This window comes from Pseudonaja textilis, chromosome 5 (genome assembly GCF_049901715.1).
Source record: "Pseudonaja textilis isolate UNSWEBS1 chromosome 5, rPseTex1.2, whole genome shotgun sequence".
NCBI classification, from domain to species: domain Eukaryota; kingdom Metazoa; phylum Chordata; class Lepidosauria; order Squamata; family Elapidae; genus Pseudonaja; species Pseudonaja textilis.
Window position 1 is genome coordinate 46899963 of NC_141994.1, and position 24986 is coordinate 46924948.

Here is a 24986-nt window from a genome sequence, read left to right on the forward strand (position 1 = left end):
TGCTTATTATGTTATGGCAACTAAAATATTTGTTCCAAAGATAAGATTTTTTTTTCTTTTGATGTGTCCTCAAGTATAGTTACAGTGCAACTAACCTTTCTTTTTTTCTTTAATATTTTTGTACTGATCCTTTCTTTTTCTGGGAAAAAATTCAAAGCACAATAGAAACTGCAAAGAGAAAATTAGGGAATGATATAATGAGAGTTTAGGCAAGATTGCATATTCTTTATTCTTCTAAATATCTATTCAATTACTTATCTATATACAAACTATTTCATTAAGAAATTATTAAAGTTTTAGGCTGGCTTTGTTTTACTATCATGATACATAAACAATTGTTGTAATAACGAGGCAGTCGAGTTGTTTGATCATGAACAACTGAATCATGATGATCTTTACTGGAGTCTAGTCTTGCATTTATACACATTTTTAGTTATCCTCCATCACTGGTTAACTTTGGTTACTGCTTAACTTTCGTTACTGTTTAGCACAGTAATCCATACAATTAATTATCTCTAGTTAAAGTCTAACATATGTTTACTTCCTCTCTCTAATCCTCCTTTAGATTAGTGACTTTGTTTACCTGAGTTGTATTTGCTTGGAAACATTCTTTATCTGAGGTTTGCCATCCGAGATTGGAACATTCCTGCAATTACAACTCTACAAACAATGAGATGGAAATTGCTTTTCTAATTTACTTCTATGTGCTTGGAATATCTGATGTACTTCCCTCTGTCTAAATTCAAGTAAGTGTGTGTGTGTATGTGTGTGTATATAATCTAAAGACATTTCCATATCACCACATCTTTTACTCTGTAATCCTTTCAAAAGCAGTTTGAACTCTTGCAGGACAAGGCAGAAGTACCCAGTGATGACTACCCAGTTCCTGCCTACTCCAGAGACAGTGGGAATGTAACAAATCTGATTTTGGTACATTTTCTCTAGATATGTAGCTGACTCAATATTTGAAATTAAATTCAGTGCACAAAAGACTATTGAAATCCCACATTATAATTCAAAATATATCCCCAAGATTGAATCATTGCCAGCCTTGTGCATGGAAGGGCACGTATTCAAAGCAAATACAGTAGGCATTCCTTGACTCTACAAATCACAAGTTTTAGTCTTACCCTTTTCTGTGTTTTTATGATTACATATGGAACACATGCCCTATTGATGAAACAATTGAGCCAAAATATTTATTTATTGTATTTATTTATTTGATTTGTCAATCAATTACAAGATAATAGGTGTAAGTATAAACATAGCTATGAATACATGAAATTGATACATATAAGAAAAATAAAAAGAAACAAAAGGACAGGGACAGTAGGCACATTAGTGCGCTTATGCACGCCCCCTACAGACCTCTTAGGAAAGGGTTGAGGTCAATGGTAGACAGTCTAAAGTTAAATTTTTGGGGGTTTGGGGAAGAAACCACAGAGTCAGGATAAATAAGAGATAAGCCCTTCCAACTTTCATTATCTTTTAACATTTTGTCATCTTCACTGAGCAGCTAATAATTCATTTCCCTTCCATTTAATTTGAACATATAATATTCATTCATTACAAACCTCTCATCACTGTGAGCATTAGTATTTCTGATACCATCTCTGCAGTTCCTGGCTATCTCTGTACTTCTAACCATCCTTTATCACAGAGTCACAGAATGCAAAAGGGTTGGAAAGGACTTTGGAAGCTCTTCAAGCACCTGCCCAGTGCAATAATCCACTACTACAACATTCCTAAGAAATGTCTATTCAGCCTCCATTTAAAAAATTCAAGCAAAGGAGCATCTACCAGCAGCAGGGAAACAAATTACTGAGGGAAACAAATCATTAGATGGGATTTTGAACTGAAAACCTCTCTGAAATGTTTTGAATGGAGAAGCAATATAACTTTAAAAGAAGAAATATACTCTGTTCCATCTGAGGAGAGTAGGCAGGAAGATTTGCATATATCTTTCTTAAGTCATGATAATTCCCACTGCAACTCATAAAATAGCTACTTGGCTTCTGGTGGTAAAAGAAGATATGAATCTCTCAATGTTGCAAATATTACACCTCCATGAATAATAAGATTTTTTAGGGCAGTACTACCCAATCCTATGTTTCATTTGGAGAAGAGCACATTGGAGGTTTACTGTGATTTTACAATAGTAAATTTATATATTGAAAATAAAGCTTAAAGCAACAGGCATGTATATTTCAATGAAATGGCAATTATCAGGTGTTCTGCCCAAAGAGAAGTACTTTTTCTCCAAGCAGATTGCTTATCTAGGTTGGTTGTTATTACCCATAGCTGTGTTTTCAGCTCTGAGATAGTCAGTTCATCCTAACTTTTAACACCAAACTTTCCCAAATGTTAGGCTTTTATTGGTTCATGTGTTTTTATCAGATAGCATTTAAACTGTAACTTGAAAATAGAACATTGACATTTCTAGTTCTACTTCCAACTTTTAAATTAGTGTGTCCTTTTCTATTTTCAAACTTTTTTGTTCAGATATGTTAGCTTCTACTTCTGTCATCCTCACTGAGGTTTATACTTTTAGTGTCTCCTTTAAGAAATTCCCATTTGTCTTGGGTGTCTTTTCCTATTAGCTTTTTCTGTCCTGGCATCTCAATTATCACTGCTATGGGTTCATTAAAATGCAGTTTCTGGAATCTAAGTTGCATATTTATTTACACTCAGTTTTATTTTTTGAAAAAAAAAAGAGTTTGAGCATTACATGGCTCCTTTCCTTGTTGTTCTTATTGCTTCCGTTTATGTAAGCAGTATCAAGTCAAGAATAGATTATTTTCTGGTGCCTTCCTATTTTTTTCTGAAGACAGTATCACCAAGCAAGCTGGGCATTTCCTAGTAAGACCATGTTTACCAGAGTATCTTCCAACAGATATCAGGCTCATTAATACTTATAATGCTTAGCAAAATTATTTGACTAGGGAGATTATTGCAATTGATTGATTGGTGTGATGTTGGCTATATTGATTACCCAAAATTGTTTCATTAAGTAATTTAATCAACGTACCATCTTAACAAACCTACCATGCCAAGAAAAAAATCCAATGCCAAACCACAACCTAAAGAGAAAGTAATCACCACCAATGAACCACAAGACTCCTGCACATGCCTTAAATGCTATAAAACTCTAAAGGATAATGAAAATTCCATCAAATGTTCTCTATGTAACAAATACACTCACCATGACTGCTTGGGATTACCCGAGCAAATGATTCAATACCTAGAATCATCCAATGAGTTTCCATATCTCTGCAAATCATGCAGACCCAAACTGGATCTGTTTGAAAGAGTTGATACCATAGAAACATGAATAACATCCCTTGACACCATAGTAGCATCCCTGGACGCTTTTAAAGAAAGATTATCCAACCTTGAAAAAAAAGACACAGTGCAAAAACCTGAACATCCAATAGCTACAAACCGCATCTTTACCCAACAACCACAACCCAATCCACAACCCAATCCACAAAAAAATATAAATCAGACAAATAATGATATCCCAATCCTCATCAGAGAAGCTGTTGAGTGCGAATGGAAATGTTCAAATGCCATCTTATTTGGTCTAGAGGACATCAATGACAATGATGATATCACAACTGTCCGCAACATCATCAGTGATTATGAAGCATCAGCCATCTCCCCTGATGAAATACTTGACATTTCCCGCATAGGGGTTTCCCACATTGGCCCAGAGTTCAGAAACAGAGACGGCGCTTTGGCCCCACGCTTCTGCAGGGTCATTTGCAAAAATGAATCAAGCAAATGTAAATTAATTTATATTATAAATTCACTTGCCAAAAGCAACACCAACCATAAGAACCTCCATTCTCGCCCTGACCTAACCATACAGCAACATGCCTGCTCCTGTGTACTTCGCACAGAACTCAAAAAATGTCTAGACAATGGAGAGAAGGATCTGTACATTGACTACCGTGCTGACTGTATCAAAAGTAAGTCACATAACCCGCAACTCAGCTTTAACCTTCAACCACAACCCTACTTCAAACAATCCACCATCACCCAAGACTAGGCACTCATGCCCCTAACTACCTCAATTCAAACTACAGCTGACCTTAAATGCAAGCTACTCAATGCAAGAAGCCTTGTGAATAAAATACTTGAATTTCTCCTCTTACTAAATATGGCTAAATTTGACATCATATTTGTCTGTGAAACATGGCTCAATGCATCTCTCCCTGACTCCATTACCACAGTAAGAGACTATCATGTTTACTGATCAGATTGTGAAATTCGTAGAGGAGGTGGTGTTGCTATCTTCTATAAAAAGTCCTTACATCTAAAAAACATCCAAGTTACCTAGGAGCTTGCTCTTCCTGAGACCATCATCTGTGAACTTTCCTTAAATATCACATTTCAATTTTTACTGTGTTACAGAGCACCTGATTATGATATCGAACATGTAAACAAGCTAAATTCACTACTAACATGGCAACATCCTGCCCACACGCTTTTATCTTTCTTGGTGACTTCAATCTACCTCATATTAACTGGATCCTAAACGAATGTACAACTGAACCCATACTTGCAACCTTCTACAATGCTGTTACAAATCTGGGACTGGAACAACTAATAACCAACAATACTAGACTTAACAACTGCCTCTATCTCATCTTCTGCAATAGTTTGAATTTAATTTATGGAATACAAACTAAAAAACCCTTTTCCAACAGTGACCACAATATTATTGACTTTTGTCTCAACATACGTCCACACAAAAATCATCACAATGACGTAATCCCCAATTATAACTTCAAAAAAGGCAACTATGATCTTATAGACAATGATCTCTCACCCCTTGAATGGCAATCTCTATTCACTGGATGCAATACTGTCGAAGACCATTATAACATATTTTTACTTGAAGTCAAAAGAGTCATCAAACTATATGTACCAATAACAACTCCCAAAACACACACACATACACACAAACAGATTACCCCTAAGAATAAGGAAACTTCAATCCAAAAAGGGATCACCCTGGCGGAAAAACAAATCTGGTCACATTGCCAACTTCAAAAGCCGATACAAAAATTTATGCCACCAGATAAAGACTGAATGCACCAATTATCACATTAAACAAGAGGAAAACCTTCTACGCACCAATTCCACTCGCGCTTTCTACAATTTTGTAAACAACAAACTAAAAGACTCAAGGTCCATCCCACTCCTGATTGGACCTAATGGTAAAGACTGCAACAACGACACCATTAAAGCCAACATCTTTAACACATTCTTTGGCTCAGTATTTGTAAAGAGCAATGGATCATGCCCAGTATTTTCTAGCCGAACCACAGAAAACTACAATGATCTAATACATATCGATTTTACAGAAGACAATGTTGAAAAAGCACAATGCAATCTAAAACCATCTCTATCTATTGGACCGGACAGAATATGTGCCTACTTCTTAAAAAAGCTATCCACTGCCATTGCAGAACCTCTAAGCATAATATTTGAAAAATCTTTCAGGACCAGCTCCTTGCCTAACCTATGGTCACAAGCCACGGTCATCCCCATCTTCAAAAAGGGAGACCCCAGCCTAGTTGAAAATTACAGACCAATCTCCTTATGCTGCGTCACCTGTAAAGTCATGTAATCAATTATTAACCAATCCATTATCCTCCACTTAGATACAAACAACCTACTCTCTAATAAACAATTTGGTTTCAGAAAAAAAGTATCCTGCAATCTGCAACTCTTACACTGCAAAAACATATGGACTACACAACTTGATCAGGGCAAAACAATAGGCGCAATCTATATAGACTTCTGTAAAGCCTTTGATTCAGTGTTACATGAAAAACTACTCCTAAAACTAAAATCTTATGGTATCTCTGGACAACTGCATAACTGGACAGAAGCATTCCTGTCAAACAGACAACAAATGGTCAAAATTGGGAGTGTCTTATCAAATTCTGTACCTGTCAATAGTGGTGTCCCCCAAGGTAGTGTTCTAGGACCAACTCTCTTCATACTCTACATAAATGACCACTGTGATCATATTAAGAGCAACTGCATTTTTTTCACTGATGATGTAAAGCTGTTCAATACCACAGACAATACTGCTACCCTTCAAAAAGACCTCAACTATGTATCAGAATGGTCAAACAAATGGCAACTTCAAATCTCAACAAATAAATGCTCTGTCTTACATATTGGCAAAAAAAATCAGAAAATAAAATACAAGCTGAATAGTCAAGACCTTGTTGATGATCCAAGCTCTGTAAAGGACCTTGGAACACTCATCTCTAATGATCTAAGTGCTAGAGCCCAGTGTAACTACATAGCCAAAAAGGCATTAAGAGTTGTTAACCTAACTGTACGTAGCTTTTTCTCTGGTAATATCACACTACTAATTAGAGCATACAAAACATTTGCTAGACCAATACTCGAATACAGCTCATCAGTCTGGAACCCACATTACGTATCTGATATTAACACAGTTGAGAAAGTCCAGAAATATTTCACAAGAAGAGTTCTCCACTCCTCTACTCGTTGCAGAATACCTTATGCCACCAGACTTGAAATTTTAGACCTAGAAAACCTTGAATTACGCTATCTTCAGTCTGATCTAAGTGTGGTATATAAAAACATACATTGCAATGACTTACCTGTCAATGAATACTTCAGCTTCAACCATAACAACACAAGAGCACACAATAGATACAAACTCAAGGTTAACCGCACCAAACTTGATTGCAGGAAATACGACTTCAGCAACAGAGTGGTCAATGTCTGGAATACTCTACCTGACTCTGTGGTTTCTTCCCCAAACCCCCAAAACTTTAACCTTCGACTGTCTACTAGTGACCTCACCCCTTTTCTAAGAGGTCTGTAGGGGGCGTGCATAAGCGCACCAACGTGCCTACCGTCCCTGTCCTATTGTTTCTTTTATTTTTCTTATATGTACCCATTTCATTTGTTCACAACTATGTATATACTTATACCTATTATCTTATAAGCAATTGACAAATAAAAATAAATAAATAAATACAAATAAATAAAATACCCCCTATTATAGTTATTTCGTGCCCTTTTAAAGGATCTGCAGTTTGCTTTTGTTTCTTCTTCTTGATTGACTTGACTATACAAACTATAATATTGGTTTGATGTATTCCTTCAGATCCTTTCCACTGTATCACCAAGTTCAGGAGGAATGCTTATACTACCATGTCTGAGTTACAAAAATTGGCATGATAGCTGCAAAAAAGTATAGGAGATTCTCTTTGCTATTACAGAGTAATCATCTAGATCAGTGGTTCCCAACCTTTTTTTCGCCCCACACCCCTAAAGAAATTACACTCAAACATCGCACCCCCTGAAAGTTAGACTTTAGGAACTACTGAATGTGTTAAATATATGGTAGGATTGAATCTTTTCAGCTATGCATGTGACGGCTGCTAAATAACGATACTTAGCTCTAAAATGAAAACAAAGTTAATCCATTGCATAATAAAAAAAAATGCCAACATATAGCCAATATCGTATTATTTACCTGGACTTTTCTCGCACCCTCTGGAATATCGTCTCGCACCCCCAGGGGGTGCGAGCACCCCAGGTTGGGAACCCCTGATCTAGATGTTTGTAGACCAGATCTCTATTTTTATTTATTTTAATTTTATTTGGTTTGTCTATTGCTTACAAGATAATAGGTATAAGTAAAAACATAGTTATGAATACATGGATACATATAAGAAAAATAAAAGAAATAATAGGACAGGAATTGGCACAATTGGTGCACTTATGCACGCCCCCTACAGGCCTCTTAGGAAGGGGGTGAGGTCAATAGTAGAAAGTCTAAGGTTAAAGTTTTTGGGGTTTGGGAAAGAAACCACAGAGTCAGGTAGAGTATTCCAGATATTGACCGCTCTGTTGCTGAAGTCGTATTTCGTGCAATCAAGTTTGGTGCGATTAACCTTGAGTTTGTATCTATTGTTTGCTCTTGTATTGTTATGGTTGAAGCTGAAGTATTCATTGACAGGTAGGACATTGCAATGTATGATTTTATATACTATACTTAGATCAGACCGAAAGTGGCATTCCTTCGTGTACCGGTAGTGTTCCTACCTGTACAATCAGATTTGTTGAATGTGTAGGGCAGATGGCAAGGGAGCTGCTTTGTAGCAGGTCTCCTATGTTGCAGGTCCCAAGGTGGCTGTTTCTCCCTCCTTCTCTTTATTTATGCATCTAGGATTGCTTCAAAAGCTGTGGTTTACAAAGAGCTGAATTCAGTTTCCCCATAGCTATATGTGTGGTTAAAGTGTTTTCTGTACCAGACTGAGTGCTGCTTTTAACACCTGTTGTTTTTCTACTTCAAAAAACTGTTTCAAGCACTGTTTGAACAGTTTGTTAAACAGTTTGTGCTATGGTCTTCATACCAACTTTTGTAAATTCTGATTTTTCTTACAAAGAGTAAAAAGTATTTTAAATATCTCAGTTGTGCAACATTTGAGAATGTGAGTTTTTTTATGAAACGTAATGTTAAATGTGGCACACTTATGATTGATAATAAATACCATTTTTGAATACATAAGTAAGTCAATTTGTTTCAGGTATTTTTCACATACATGTTAAAATATACACATAAACACACATATGTATATGTATGTATGTTTGTATTTATGTATCTTTGTAATGGCTAAAGTGTATGTTTTGGGGGCGTATAACTGTATAATCAATCAAACACCATGTGTACATTAATTTTGTGATAGATTTCTTGTACATTTAATCTTGTTTTACTTTTTATGGAAAGTATTTCTTAAGAAAAAATGAACATAATAATCTTCAGATCTGATGAAAATCCTTAGTTCAGCTGGTCTGTACTAGTTGAAGTTAGGTTACAATAGAGCCTCCTTAAAAAAACAGAAATAGGGAGAATTTAAGGTTTTTTTTCTTGAGACCTGTGAAATGTATTGTGTGCTTTTAAATTATTAGTAATGTGAAATATCTCTTGATTTGATTTGATTATGTGTCATATAGCCATTTTTGATACTCAGCAGATTTTCTCAGTGATATTCTATTCCTAATCTAATCTTTCAAGTCTTCCAATGGTGCACTCATTGCTGCTTATTTTTGGCTGTCCTTTTCTTTTATTTCCTTCCACCTTTCCCAGCATTTGAGCCTTTTCCAGAGACTTGGGTCCTCACCTAATATGTCTGAAGTAGGATAATATGAGCCTGGTCATTTGTGCCTTTAGGATCTTCATTATAAGTGTTAAGGGTTGTTGTTTTACCTGTTGGCATTCTTTTGGTCTTCTTATATTTAATTTTGTTCCTATTTTTTTCACTTTATTCCTTAACTTTTATTACTAGAATTTGCAGATACTTTGCATTTTAAACTACCAGAGTAGTGTAATTAACATAGGACAGATTATTAGCTTATTCTCAGAATATAAAACCATGTTTACCTTCTTCCATTCCAGGTTTTCTTAATATATATCCAGCATATAGGTTGAATAAATAAGGGGAGAGTATGCCACCTCATCTTTGCCAATCAGGAGTCAGTCTGTTTCACCATGTTCTTCTATCTGTCCTGACCTGTATATAACTTTGTCCTGAGGATAACTTATTAACAGCAGAAATAACCATTAATATAACGAGCTTAAAATATTTAGAAGATATACATTATCCTGGAACACAATATATTCTGCGGGAGTTTTATGAATATTAGGATTAGAACTGATTAGGGAAGTTTTCTTACTTTGAAAAAGGAAATTTACTTTGAAAAAGGAGATTATATTTTTTATTTGTTGTGCCATTCCTTTTTTTGAGTGGTGAAATTCATTTTTATGTCTATGTTTGACATGAGGTATAATTTATTAAATATAATTTAATAAAAAATAAAAATGAAAGCTTTATCGCTGCTTCTCATTTCAGCATAATTCTAAAACATTTCATGCCAAATTGTATTGATTTCAGTTTTCATATACAAGATCGCATAGTTAGTCAAAAAATTGCTGCAAATAAGATTGAGATAGAAGAAACTCATATGTACATTGAATTCAATTCAGTCTGTATTTTAAAACACAAACACCCTAACCTTCTCTACTTAAGGGAAGCATTTGCATTTCTTTAGGAGATATTGATTTTTCTTCAGGTAGCAATTCTTTATATCTCATGGAGTACTTCCTCCAGAAGGTCACTTGAAGAGGGTTTGAAAAGCCCCCAATATACAAATAATACTCTATTGAATGTATGGCAGGCTGCTATCATTATGACATATTATAGTGTCACAGTAGAATCTCATAAAATTCTGATGGTCTACAGTAGATCAGACCAGGTTTACCTGAGAGCAGTCTGAGTGTTTGAGGCTGCAAAATTGACTACCTTTATTTTCAGCTCATAGAAATGAAATTAGTCTGATCTAATTCTAATAGACTATTGCATGAATGCTTCAACTACTTACAATTACTTCAGGAAACTAATATAAGATTTATTCTGTCAGCTTTACTCTTGAGAGAAGGAGCAGCAAGGACGTAAAAATCAAACTTTATATATGGTAGATGATAAAATGATTACTTGTCAACAGTCTATGAAATGCTTGGGGAAACTGAGATGATCTAGCAACTGGCTGTGATATCTAGATAAGAAATCATTAGAAATATTTTTCTCTATAGTTCAGTATTTAAACAGGAATTTTAAAATGAAGTCAAGGTAAGAAAATTCTAAAAACACTTTAAATATACATCTATCAGTGGATAAGAAACTAGGATTTGTAAATAGCTAATGTTTATTTTTTTTAATTAAATCTGAGTTGGCAAAATTAAACATTTTATTTAGGGAGAGAGACAACTTAAAAGAAGGATTCTCAAGCAGGAAATGTGTAGTTTAATTACTCTAAAGTACATTTATTTAGAAAATGTATACCACTGTTCAATTTAAATATTCAATACTTAAATATTTAATATTCAGTTGAATATTACATTATTCAATTTAATGAATAATTATGGGTTCCCATAGGGTCAGGGCATCCAAATTTCAGAAGAGAGGCTGTTGCATTTCTGAAATAATTAAATGATGTGTAAGAAAAAAATTAGAAACCTGCTATTCGTTTCAAATTATTTTTTCATTTCAAAATAACTTATTGCCTGAAGGTTTAGGGTTATGATTAGGATTAGGTTGTTTGAAGGGTGCTTATCAATAAATAAAATGTGTTCCAAACATATATTTCACATCTGTAGACTTATTTTTTCAATAAACAATATCTTTTATAGATAAAAATGTTTATGTCTGAAATAAGGTATCATGTAAGAAATATTGGTTCATATATACAGTAGTACAGTTTTTAATTTCCTGACCATTTGGTTAAATGCCACAAAATATTTTCTCCTTTGCATATTCTTCCAAACTTTGTTTCTAACTCTTCCTAGACTAATTACCAGGTTTTTTTTTTTTATAAGGACTTGATCATCTTTAGCGAGGATGAATCCTGTCCTGTGGCTGTGGAGTCAACATTTCCAGCTACTGTCTGTAAAGAGGAATTGGCAAAAGGTACAAAGGCACCTGCTAATAATTCCTGGAATACAGGTATGTAGAAAATAAACTAAATTTGTGCTAAATCACATATTTGATCGTAAACAAAACAATTGGGAGTAAGTGATTTATTATTGCATTACATGTATCTCCCATTTTTCCCCTGAGAAGCTTTCATGAAGTCATTCCTCAGATTATTCTCTCAGCTGCAACCAAGTGAGATAGGTTTTGTGGAGAGAAATAGCAGGTGAATTCCATGGTTGCATGGAAACTTGAATCTGTTTTTTCCTGATCCCAGCTTCACACATAACTACACAGAAAGATAGGGTAGGTCCAAACTGTGTTAGATAAAAATGCTCCCAGCTTCACACATAACTGCACAGAAAGATATGGTAGGTCCAAACTGTGTTAGATAAAAATGCTTTTAATGTTATATATTTGGCTTTGAGGTCCTACAGTCACTCATGGATAAGAATATCGATATCTGAATCTGAGGATTCTTGTAGTCATCCAAAGGCTAGCAATAGACTGTTTATTTACAGCATACACAAATGACTAATGGAATTTAATGCATGAAAATGTTCTGATGAACATTAGCTTTGCTTGGCACATTCTGTGCTTTCAGAAATGGTTGCCATAGAAACAACAACAAAAATCCAAGGTACTTCAGCTGTGTGAAGTTATTAATAGGGAAGTAAACTGTTGAGAGAGTGAATTCAGTAGAGATAATTCTATTTTCATATCAGATCTTATATCCTAGGAGATAAAGGACATTTGACCATAGATCTGAACTGCCCTTAAAAATACATATGTGATGGAAATAGATATACAGAAATTAATGTGAATTAGAGCATAAATTCATCATTTTGAACATGAACCAAATGTTCATCTCTTCACTGCTGTGAATACAATAGCAAACATTCAAGCAACATACAGTTGAAAAGTAATGAACTGCATGGCATATTTTTCAGTAGTTATCTTGTCAAAATAATTATCACATACAAATCTGTAGTCTAAATTAATATTGAGTTATTTTAGGAACAGATCTACTGAAAGTTAAGCCAATTTATATTGAAAATTGAATTTTCAGCTGAGCTTTGCCTATTTCCACTTTTGCAAAGGTATATTTACATGTTTTGTCTAGTACAAGAGTTTCTAGTGGAGAATTTACTACACATCTTAGAGAGAAATTATATAATACCAGTATAATTCTTTTCTAGAATGAGAAGGTATTATGCAGCATATGGAAAATGTTAAAATAAATGAGAAAAGTAATGATTAAAAATTGTAAGCTTAGTGAATGATGTTTTCTACATCTATAGACCTATAGCCTCTCTAATACGAATTAAATCCATATTCATTTCCATGTACAAAGCTAATACTGAATGTAAACCTGCACCTAACAGTAGTACCCATATATTAAATTTCACTGCTAATCAGGCAACCCCTACTTCTTCTTTTCACTTAGACTAGACATACCCAATTCCTGCAAACATTCTTCATATGCTTTAGCCTCCAGCCCCCCACAATCATCTTTGTTGTTTTCTGCACTTTTTTCAGGGTCTCAACATCTTTTTTATTGTGTGGTAACCAAAATTAGATGCAATATTCCAAGTGCAATCTTACCAAGGCATTATAAAGCAATAGTACTATATCACTTTTCCTGATCTTGATTTTATCCCCCTGTTAATACAGTTTAGGATTGTGTTGGCTTTTTTGACAATTGCAGCACATTGCTGTTTCATATTTAAGTGATTCTCCATTAGGGCTCCAAGATCCCTCTCGTGGTTACTGCTGTTGAGCCAAGTTTTACCTAGTCTGTACTGCTATTGAGCCAAGTTCCACCTTTTCCTGCCTAAGTGTAAAACCTTACTTTTTTCTACATTTGAATTTCATTTTGTTAGATAGGGGCAGTGTTCAAGTCTATCAAGATCCATCTGGGTTTTGAGCCTATCTTCTGGGGCGTTGACTATTCCTGCTAGTTTGGGGTTTCTCTGCAAATACGATGAGTTTTCCTTATATTTCTTCATCTAAATTGTTTATGAAGATATTAAAATGTACTGGGCCTAAAATAGAACCTTATGACACACCACTGCTTCCTTCCTTCAACGTAGATGTAGTTCCATTAAGGATTACAAGTTGAGTGTGATTTGTCAACCAATTATGAATCCATCTGGTGGTGATGCTGTCTTATCTCACATTTTTCTATTTTTATTTATTTATTTATTTGATTTGTCAATCGCTTACAAGATAATAGGTATAAGTATAAACATAGTTATGAAAACATGGAATGGATATATATAAGAAAAACAAAAAGAATCAGTAGGACAGTTTTCTACCTTTTTTTGTGTTTAAATCATGTACAGTTTAAGCCAGACATAGAGTGTGAATTTCATATAGAGAAAGGTTAATGATATACAGAAGCTTTAATAAAATTGTGTCACAATTGTTTCTTGGAAAAAGAAAGCTCATAAATACATGCAGGGCTGCTGTGAGGATTATTCTAGGTATTTGTTGGATTATCTGTGAAATAATTTCACTTATACAGTAAGGTTTCAACTCAAGTAAATCTGAACAACTTTATAAAGCACTATATGGTATAGGAGACCAGCTTTCTGTAATTGTTTCTGTTCATCCCACACATCTAGCAGAGGGGACATGCTTTGGATCTCTTTTATTAACCAATTGAATTGAATACTTTATTTGGCCATGTGATTGCACACAAGGAATTTGTCTCCAGTACAAAAAACACTCAGTGTAAATGCAAAGCAACACAATAATCAGAATAATGTCACCTTGGTGGACCTAGGAATTATGCCTTCTTAGTGGCAGCATCTGCGTTGTTGAACAGCATCACCCTGGATATCCAGATTTTTAGCCTTATTTTCCAAGACATCTGGACCAGGAAGTTAAACTCTGTTGTTGATGTGATTTTTTTATTGGTATGTATTATTTACCTTGGGCATCATTGGTTTGCAGCTCTTGAGTTTTTAATTTTTGTACATCACAGATTCACTCCTGTGAGATGGGAGGCTATATAAATTATTTAAACAAAAAACAAATACATTTTATTTTATTTATTTACAATATTTATATAGCTACCCATTTTATATCGAACTCTGGATGGAACCCAATCAATATGAAAAGTGCATAATGAACTCTGATCTAATAGATTGTGGTGGTTGGGAGCATCTGTTCACTTATTAATATTGTACTCAGAAAGATCAGCTGATACCAAGGAGCCATTTTTCACATTTTCCTCTATGTCTGTAATGTAACTAAATTATACATTTACATAGTAAATTAAATTTAAAATAAGTATTCCCAACTCAGTGAGCTAATTTTCTCTAGTAGCTAAGGTGTTGGACTAAGACTATTGAAACTTTAATTTAGTCCTGTTTTAGGCACCTTGCCAGTTGGTTGACTGTGGGGCAGCCAGTTTTAACACCAACGAGAAGGCAATGGAAGCCACCTCTGAAAATGATTCAAGAAAGCTCTAGATACTTGTCCATATAGCTGACAGGAGTTAAGTCTGATTAGAAGGTGCAGAAGAAAAAGAAATCTGATTCAATATTATTCATATGTTGAATGTTGTTTAAAAACTTCCAAACAAGAAAGAAACTTTTCTTTTGGTAATGACCAGCATACAATAAGATAAACTATGGTAAAAATAACCAAATGAACAATAAATGTATCTGTATAAATATAACTAAAGTGAATAAAATATATTAGTCATTCTAAGTACAGAGATAGTTTACTCCCTGTGGTGCACTTCTGGATAGTGCATGGACATGAACTGAATAGACTAGCAGTCTTAAGTAGCCAAACAGCTACCGTGTATTAACAATGTAGGCTCTTGGCTAATGTACCACTGCCAGAATAGGCAGCATTTAGAAATGGGCATTCTACAGTAAATCAGTAATGTTGCATCATTTGGGAGAGAAATATAATTTTCTGAATGGAGGTTTTGGGTTTTTTTTGGCTTTATCAACTTAAAGGCAGATTTTGACTCCATTTTCCAATAAAATTTTGGGTGGAAATTAATTCAATAATATTTTCCTTGCATCTTTATTTTATTTTATTTATTTCATTTTATATACTATGTAGCTGTCCATTTTATATCGAATTCTGGGAAGCTCTTAATCAACAAGTGAAAGAATATCAATAATAAACTGAAATTATACATTTATATGTTAAAACCATAAAAAAAAAGTTGGCACCAGTGGTGGGATTCAATTTTTTTTACTACCAGTTCTGTGGGAGTGGCTTGGTAGGCATGGCAGAGGAAGGATACTGTAAAATCTCCAGTCAGAGGTGGTATTTGCCAGTTCTCTGAACTACTCAAAATTTCCTCTACTGGTTCTCCAGAATTGGTCAGGACCTGCTGAATATCACCTCTGATTGGCACCAAAGTTAAACTTCCACATGTGGTTCTTCATTCAATCCTCTCATTCATTTCATTCTATCCCAGTGCTTGGAATAAAAACCAAGTCTTAATGCTTTTCAGAAGGCTAGGAGAGTAGAAGTCTCTAAATATATAGGGGAAGGGTGGTCCAGTTTCCTATATGAGGCTTTTCTACAGTATGTGTCTGCTCAAATATTGACGTTGAGGTTGTTTTGTACCTCCTTTTAAAGTGTCCCCATTATACACATACTGTCAATTAATACACCAGCTCCTTTGTTTGATAAATTCCAATCATGATAAGAAGAGTGAGGTGTTCTTATTTAACACTGTACACCAGAACAACTAGACACAAGAACAGTTTTCCCCGAACGCCATCACTCTGCTAAACAAATAATTCCCTCAACACTATCAAACTATTTATTAAGTCTGCATTACTATTACTATTAGTATTAATCCTCCCATCCTTCCTTTTACCCATCTCCTCCCACTTATGACTATATGACTGTAATTTTGTTGCTTGTATCCTAATGATTTTTATTTACTGTTTCCTAGTATGATTTGATTGCTTATTGTACCCTATGACTATTATTAGGCATTGTACCTTATGATTCTTAACTCTTGACGAATGTGTTTTTTCTTTTACGTACAACTGAGAGCATATGCACCAAGACAAATTCGTTGTGTGTCCAATCACACTTGACCAATAAAGAATTCTATTTAATGACCAATTCACATGTGTTTCAAAGGCAGTAGCATTTTTTAAAATTTATGCTCATAGCTTATAGAAACTATTTCACCCCTTCTATGCAAAGCTAACTTTGTAGGATTTATGGGGTTATCTTCTCCCTTTTAAATATATGTGAGTAGCTGTGTGCATATACTTGTATCTTTATCAATGGTGCATTAATTATGTGATTTGATCTTGTATTGTCTTCTCGCATGTCATATTTCCTAATGTAATGGTACATAGGAATGACCTTGAGAAACAGAGAAAAAGGTGCTGCCTAGTGGACAAAAGTGTGTGTGTGTGTGTGTGTGAGAGAGAGAGAGAGAGAGAGAGAGAAAGAGAGAGGGGGGAGGGGGAGGGAGGGGGAGGAAGAAAGATGGCAGATGCACAACAGACAAACAGTCCTTTCTAACTTGTCACCCTGTAAAAAAATTGTGGGAGATTTGTACTTTCAGTCTTGCAAGATTCTGTTAATATAGCCTTATAATAAAGTACAATTAGCTCATCTGGTCTGTTTCCTGTCTGGCTACCTGGGGCGGGTGATGCTTATCACTTCTGAGGATTTTTTTTCTATCTGAAATTTTTACCCTGTTTTTTTTAATAAAACGGATATACTGATTTCTGGGAAGAAAACCTCTCCTAGATGATTAGCATTTAAATAGGATAGATAGTTTTTAAAGCTATATTATATTCACTAAATCAGTGTACAGTTTAAGCAAGAAAGATTTGAATACAGTATTATTACAGCTCATAATGACAGATATAAAGTGTAGTTACAATGATTGGTTATAAGGCATCACATCAGTGATGGGATTCAAAACTTTTTACTACCGGTTTTGTGGGTGTGGCAGGGGAAGGATACCGTAAAATCTCCAATCAGAGGTGTTATTTGCCGGTTCTCCAAACTACTCAAAATTTCCGCTATTGGTTCTCCAGAACTGGTCAGAACCTGCTGAATACCACTTCTGCATCACACGAAGCTAGCCTTAAAATAATAAAGTATTATCAGGTCAAATTAATTTTGAGATGGCAAAAATTTACAGCAAATCACTGGAAATGATTATAGGACATAATTTATGGTAATAGTAGAATTATCTATTTAACTGTTGTCAGTGGGATATATTTATTTATGTACTGTACATAGAAAGAGAGAAAATTAATTGACTTTTCCCAAGTCTTAAAATCTATTTCCAAAAGATTTATTGAAGGTTGGATAATTATCATTTCAGAAGCAATGTGGTTGACAGTATATTGACTGAGAGTATAACATTTTATATTATACACAAAGACACAGAGAGAGAAAGAGGGAGAGGGAGGGAGGGAGGAAGGAGAGAGAGAGAGAATAATCCCATCTCATATGCTAAATCTGGTGAATTGTAAGATTTTAAAAATGTAATTCCAAGATTACATTTTCTATATTCTTAAAACAATAATATGATTCAATTTCATGGTCCACGCTGCAATTTTTCTATGGCCCTGAACACTTTGATCACCCTTTTTACACTTTTTAAAAAATGTGGTAAAGTGCTTTTGGAATCTTTAATAAAGCTATTCTGTCAACATTTTGATTTCTTAAATAATAGACCACTGTGTCAAGATTTTTTTTATAGATAAAGTCTGCCATCCTTTGTTCCTGGGCCAGCATCCATAAGAAAGATATGCTAATTACCCCTGAGTTTATATCATTATAAATTTAGTCAGTCATCATTATAAACATTTCTAATTACTTAGAAACCTTTCACTGAACAAAGAAGCCTAAGTATTTTCTTTTATCTGCAGCATGTGTGGACTTCTATTTTGTCTTCTATTATTTTTGTTATTACTATCAAGCTTTATTTTAAGTCACCGTATAACTTGGCAGTAAGGGTAAACTAGATAATTAAAATGATTAACCACTAATTTCTAATTCCAGGTACTGTTTTGAGTCCATCAGAAAGAAATCAGCTCCCTTTGTCAAAGTGGGATTCAGGCAGAAAATCGAATAATTCGGCCGTTTCCAGAGTTATGCAGAAATCTTCTCCAAAGAGGCCATCAAGCATAAATAGTCATCAAGTTGCCACAACTTTGCTTGATCTTTGGTCATCCAGTCCAGAGGAGTTTGTCGTTATTAACAAACAGCAAGTCCCCAAGTCTGATTTGGCTTGTTGTCGTACCACGGCCTCTGTTGAGACCATTTATCAATCTCCCACCTTTCAAACCTTTGATCCTCTAGGAAGCCCTATGACAAATACCTTGAAAGCCTCTCCAGCTTCTCAGCAGTACTGTGGGCCTAATGTAGCTAGCTTACGAAACCTCCACTTTTTAACACCAAGCATAGTAGAGGCAGTTGGTTTGAGTGGGGATCCCGCCCCCAGACCAGGTGAGTTTTATCATTTCTATGTTTAATGATGGTTTTTTGGCTCCCAGCCTTGCTTTTTAGTTTTCCAAAACTGTCATTCTTTTTAAAATAATACTAGATAGCGAACTTTCATTCTATGTACATATTAAAATAATGCTTTGGTTACCTAGCCCTTATGATAGTTATTTTACAACATCATATTTATATATAGGTAGTCCTCATTTATTGACTGCAATTGGGACTGGAAACTTTGTTACTAATTGGCACACTGGTTAAGTGCAATGTTGTGTGACTGTCAGGTCTGGCTGTGGTTGTTAAGCGAATCACTAGTGGATGTTAAGCATGTCACATAAGCACAACTTGCAACTTCCTGTGGCTTCTCCCTTAATTTTGCTTGTCAGAAGCCTGTGAAGATTGCAAACAGCTACTGTGTGATCACAGATGCTGCAACTGTCATTAATGTGTGCTGGTTGTCAAGCATTTGAATCCCAGTTATGTGATTCTGGGGCTGCTGCCATAGCTGCAATTTTGAGGACTAGCTGTAAATCTCATTACTCAGCACCTTTATAATTTCAAATGATCACTGAATGGCTGTTGAGAACTACTTCTTGTTAGTTTTTTTTTTTGTCTCAGTACTTTCCAGCAAAGAATTCCTTTCAGTAGCAAAAATGAGCTACAATACAGCAAATGGACAACTTGTAGGTTACCAAAATCTGGAGTACTATGGCAACATGCAGGTATAGAAAACTGCTGACATTTTGTGGTCATCTGAATTTTTGCAGTACTACCATTTTCAGCTATATCATAGATGAGATTTTTTTAAAAGTCAGTTCTTGAGTATTGCTGATGTAGTGGGAAATCTAAAAATATATCTTTCAAAGCTGGGATTCATTTGGCAGTGTTTTCTAATTTTCTACTCCTCCATTAGCTTGTAAATAGTAAGACATGATTATGAGACTACCTGGGCACCTATGAGTTAAGGAAGGACTTAGTAATATCTCCTCAGGCTTTTGTATTGTGTTTGTCACACACACACACACACACACACACACACACACACACACACACTTTAATTCTGCCTTTATTTTGGATAGTACAGAGATTAATGACATTGTCTGTATAGACAGAATATAGAATAAGTCTTAAATCTTATTTTTAAGGGAGGAAACCACAAAATTCCTCTTTTCTTTGACATAATTCAGTATTGATCCTTGGTGACCAGATAAGCAGATTTTTTCCATGATGGTCTGTCCCTACCTTGGACTTTGAGAACTTCCAATAGTGCTCTCATCACCACTGTAACTGAGTTCATCCACTTTTGGTCCTTTTTTTCCTTCCATCTTTCCCAGCATTAGAACCTTCTCTAGAGAGCTAGATCTTTGCATAATGTTTCCCATAATAAGCATATATGACCCTACTTGTGTATACCTGAGTGAGAACTCTTGGTTGATTTATTCAATGTTCCATTTGTTTGTTTTCTTGGCTGTCCAAGGTGATCTCAGGAGTCTTCTCAAAGAAAGTTCAAAAAGGTCAATATTCTTCCTATCTTGTTTCTTCAAAGTCCATTGTTCACATTATTTTGAACTTTATAGGGATAGATACATCATGGCATCTGAATATCTTTTCAAAGAACAGATTGGTTCCTCTTTCATGTGCTAGTTTGCAGCCTATTTTCTGATTGCTTGTTCCTTGTTTACTCTTGATGGTTGATCCTAAAAGTCAGTCCACTTCTATATTTTCATTGTCAACTCAAAGCAGTTATTAGGATTTTTAATTAATTTTCCAAAGTAATGTTTATTGGTAACATTTTTTAACTTCTCTCATTTGGCAACAATTGTTTATTTCACTTTTGATATAGTAATAGGTTGTAAAGCATGGAACACCATTTGGAGGAGGATGTAAGGAGTTGTCCACTTTACAAGTTTAATACAATATTCAAAACCATCCTAGTGTTCCCCCCAATTCATTGATTCCAATCTCTAGGGTGACCTAGGTGCATCTTTGCATATGGGAGATAGAAGGATTTAAATTAGGGATTCAATATGGTTGCTGAGCCTGATCACTTCCAGGGATTTTATATCCTATATATTGCTATTTCAAAAGAAACTCCCAGGTAGTTTCTTCAATTTACCTGTTCAATAATACAAATAGATATGTCCCTTGTATCTCAAGATTATCCATTGAGGATAAAAAATATAAATATTTTAAATCTCATATTCTATTGTTTTGATTTAACTGTGAGGTCCTTGATGGTCTCTGAGCTTGGTTGTTTTCTTGCTGATGTTTCATTATTCAAACTACTAAAAATCATCTACAAAGCTTAGAGAGCACCAAGGACCCCTCATTTAAATACCGAAGCTTCAAATATTCTTCTTTATTGGTAGCTTAATTCTGTTGTTTATTTTATATAGCATATTGTACATTAAGGCACTTAAATTTATAATTAACAAAACATAAAGAAGTGTTAAATATGATTACATAGTTTTGGCAAACTGTTTCAATATATATGTGTATTTTTTTTAGACTCTGCCAGCTCCATGGGAACAACTTCTTCCTTTTCTACTTTCTCCATCTCATCCCCAGAATCAGCCGTACCAAACAACACCCCACAGCCCTATTCTGTTGCACCCCATGGACCGTCCTACTTACCTTCACCACATGGATTACCTTCTGTTTTCTTTAAAGATCTCAAGGAACGGATTGCACATTCTTTTTCTCCTTGCCTAGTGTCTGATGTAGATGACAGTGCTAGCATTTTAAGCCTGCTACCTGATAATTCAAAATGTTCTGTTGAGAAAAATGATAGCTTTAGGAGCAGAACTTGTCGTGCTTCTGGTGAAAGCTGGACAAACAATTTAGTGGAGGAAGTACTTGCTGGATCTAATCCTGTACCTCCAGTCACAAATCTTCCTTCTGACCCAGATCTTTTTCCTTTGAGTGCTGGGGAAAAAAATATGACCATTCTGGAAGAAATAAAAAATGCCGTTTGTGGACTAAGAGGGGACTTCTGCAGTGTGGCACAGGAGTTACGTACTATAGGTAGTGAATTGGCAAATATGGTAGCTTCCGTTCAAAATATGAACCAATTTTTTTTAGCTCCCCAAACTGCTAAAGATGACCATACGAAAATATAGAACTCAAACTGGCTCACAATGAGGTAGTATAAGATGAGTTATAATATATTCTATTTTACTAATGTGCTTGTCATACTTCGGAGTTTATTTGCACAAAAGTAAATGTCTTTGTATATGTATATATATGTACACACACACACAAACACTCCAATATATGTACCTATTACATTTTTGCTGTGGAAAATAAATTGTTCTTTATATCCTATTTTTTTTGTAGTGGTTTTCATTTTTTAAAAATAACTCCTTGGATATATCTCTAAAGTAGTCTACAAACAAGACATTCTTTTTTTGCATGAATCTCTTTAAGTACTCCTCAAAGGGGTAATTAGGATTAATTAGACTGAGCAGTCATTAATGTCCTGAGCACTACCTTTCTATGTTATGCCCCAGTCAGGGGGCTTAATACACTACACATAAATGGTTGGTCAAGTTTATGAGATTTATTATTGATTTCTCTCCCTCCCCCCCCTCTCCCTCCCTCCCCCCCTCTCTATATCTATCTATCTATCTATCTATCTATCTATCTATCTATCTATCTATCTATCTATCTATCTATCTATCTATGATTTATATGGCCACTTATTTGTCTTCATTTAATTCTCTGTTTTTACTATGTTGTTGATATTCTATTCCTTATTATTTTGTTCAGTTGTATTTGTTGCCCAGAGTCATTGCATGAATTTAATGACAATATAAACTGGATACATAATTAATGGATTACAAATGAATTAATAATCAACTAATACATCTTGTTTGGACACAAATGGAGCAATCCATGGAACTAGCTGTCCATCCTCTATAGATTACTTCCTTTGCTATCTTAGCAAGGTGAGAATGTATGTTTTCACAGTGAGTCAGTTGCTTTGAAAATCCTTTGAAAAGGTCTCAAGGAAGTACGTGTCTACAAACCATTCTCTCACCCCCCCCCCCACAAAAAATAAAAGCAAATGTTGATCTATCTGCTGCTAGCCCAATAGATACCATACATAATTAGAGTAACCAAGTGGAATGGGAAGTAGGAAAAACAACTTATTGCTGTTTTATATCTGATTTTTGAAAGAAGAAGGGATTGGGAGAAGTAAGGCTGATTAACAGCTCTCCCAAATGAATAGAACTTTACTGCTATATGGGCATGGTGATTTAAATCCACGAAGGATAAAATTGGAGCAATAAACCTGCAAAGCTGTAAAGGAAATTGAAAGTTCAAAGTGAAGTGATCTTATTTGTACCCATCTCACTGGGACATTCCCTTAAGAAAATGAAAAGGTGTTTTTGAATGTCCCAATAGGCTTTTAGCTCCAACAATACTAAAGGAGGAGGAGGAATCGCTAGTGAAAAAATACTTCTATGTATGGTCATGTAAAGGTGCATGCATGATCTTTTTGTAATAAAACTATCTGATTTCAAATTTTCTATTTCCCCCCTAAACATTTAACAATTAATTTGAGTAATAATATCAATTAATTTGAGTAATAATATCAATATTATCAATGAGAACAGCATTAGAACATGTTGATTTTTTATCTTGATTGAGATATTAGTATCAGCTTCTGAGTCCTGGTTTATATCATATATATATACATATACATATACATATACATATACATATACATACACACATACATACAAATACACATACATACATACATATATATACATATACATATACATATATATATATACACATATATACACACACACACACACACACACACACACACATATATATATATATACATATATACATATACATACATACATATACATACATACATACATACATATGTGTGTGTGTGTGTGTGTGTGTGTGTGTGTGTGTGTATATATATATATATATAAAACACAAAACATTAAAACATTATTTTTGAAATATCACTTTTTCCTTTAAAGGACATAAATGACTTTTCTAAAATGGAATATATCTTTTGCATTTTTAATTTGAAATTCATTTGGTACATGAGAGCATTTTTCAGAGTTCAACGTAAGCTGTCTGCTTGGTTGGTTGGGATTGCAATCATGTTTTAGGAATTATTATAAATTTACAAATGAGTAACAATCAGACAAATATCTATATTTGGATGTGAAAAGTTTATATTATATTTTATGTTTGGTTAAAAAATATTTTATCCATGGATTAAAGGCAACTTCTTTTCTGATTCAACTCTGCCAGATATGTGTATAATGTGTAATCTCATTAACTTTTCAGAGGCAACGTAAAGTATATGATGAATGTTTATTCATTAATTGAGTGTTGCTTGTCAGTTGCTTGCATAAATGTTTATTTACTTCTAAATGGAAGTATCATCAGGGGAAGTTGTTGACTGCCTCATGTTTAATGTGTTTCTGTGCAGTTATCTATTTTCAACTAAGCAGAACAAAATGCTGACAAAATTGAGCTTTTCCTGATGCCACAAGGATAAACACTATTAAATACATATATGGTATATATTTTCAAGCATGCATGCCAAACAATTATCACACATGACTTGAGAGAAGGATAAAAAATAACTGAGCTTTGAAATAGATTCCTTAATGGTGTTTTCTGGGAGCCTGTGATTTTGGAAATGGAAGAATCCATAGAAAACAGTATTTTTACTTAAAATGGGTTAATTTTGTATCTTTGGTGCAAACTCTCATAAAGTATTTGAATACTGAAGCAAAGCAGGCTGAAGGGACAGTTACATTAATTTCCCTTTAAGAAAATGAAAATATTTAAGAATGCAATTTAAAAGTCATATTAGAGACTCTCAGAGTTTGATATAAAATGGGGGTGAGGAATGGCTATATACATATTTTAAATGAATAAATCTATTTTTCTATTGGACAGAAATATATACTGTATAAAATCAGCTTGTTATTCACAGGCTTC

General features: G+C 34.4%; 1 protein-coding gene across 1 annotated transcript in view; it reads left to right on the top strand.

Annotated features, from left to right (window-relative positions):
- Nucleotides 1-22319, top strand: part of ENTHD1 (ENTH domain containing 1) — a 33801-nt gene extending 11482 nt beyond the window's left edge. The window contains exons 4-6 of the mRNA XM_026701228.2: nt 11441-11567; nt 18558-19004; nt 21507-22319. Of these exons, the coding sequence (XP_026557013.1) occupies nt 11441-11567; nt 18558-19004; nt 21507-22117 (1185 nt within the window). The 3' untranslated portion in view covers nt 22118-22319. The remainder of the gene's footprint in view (nt 1-11440; nt 11568-18557; nt 19005-21506) is intronic.
- The last annotated feature ends 2667 nt before the right edge of the window (nt 22320-24986 follow it).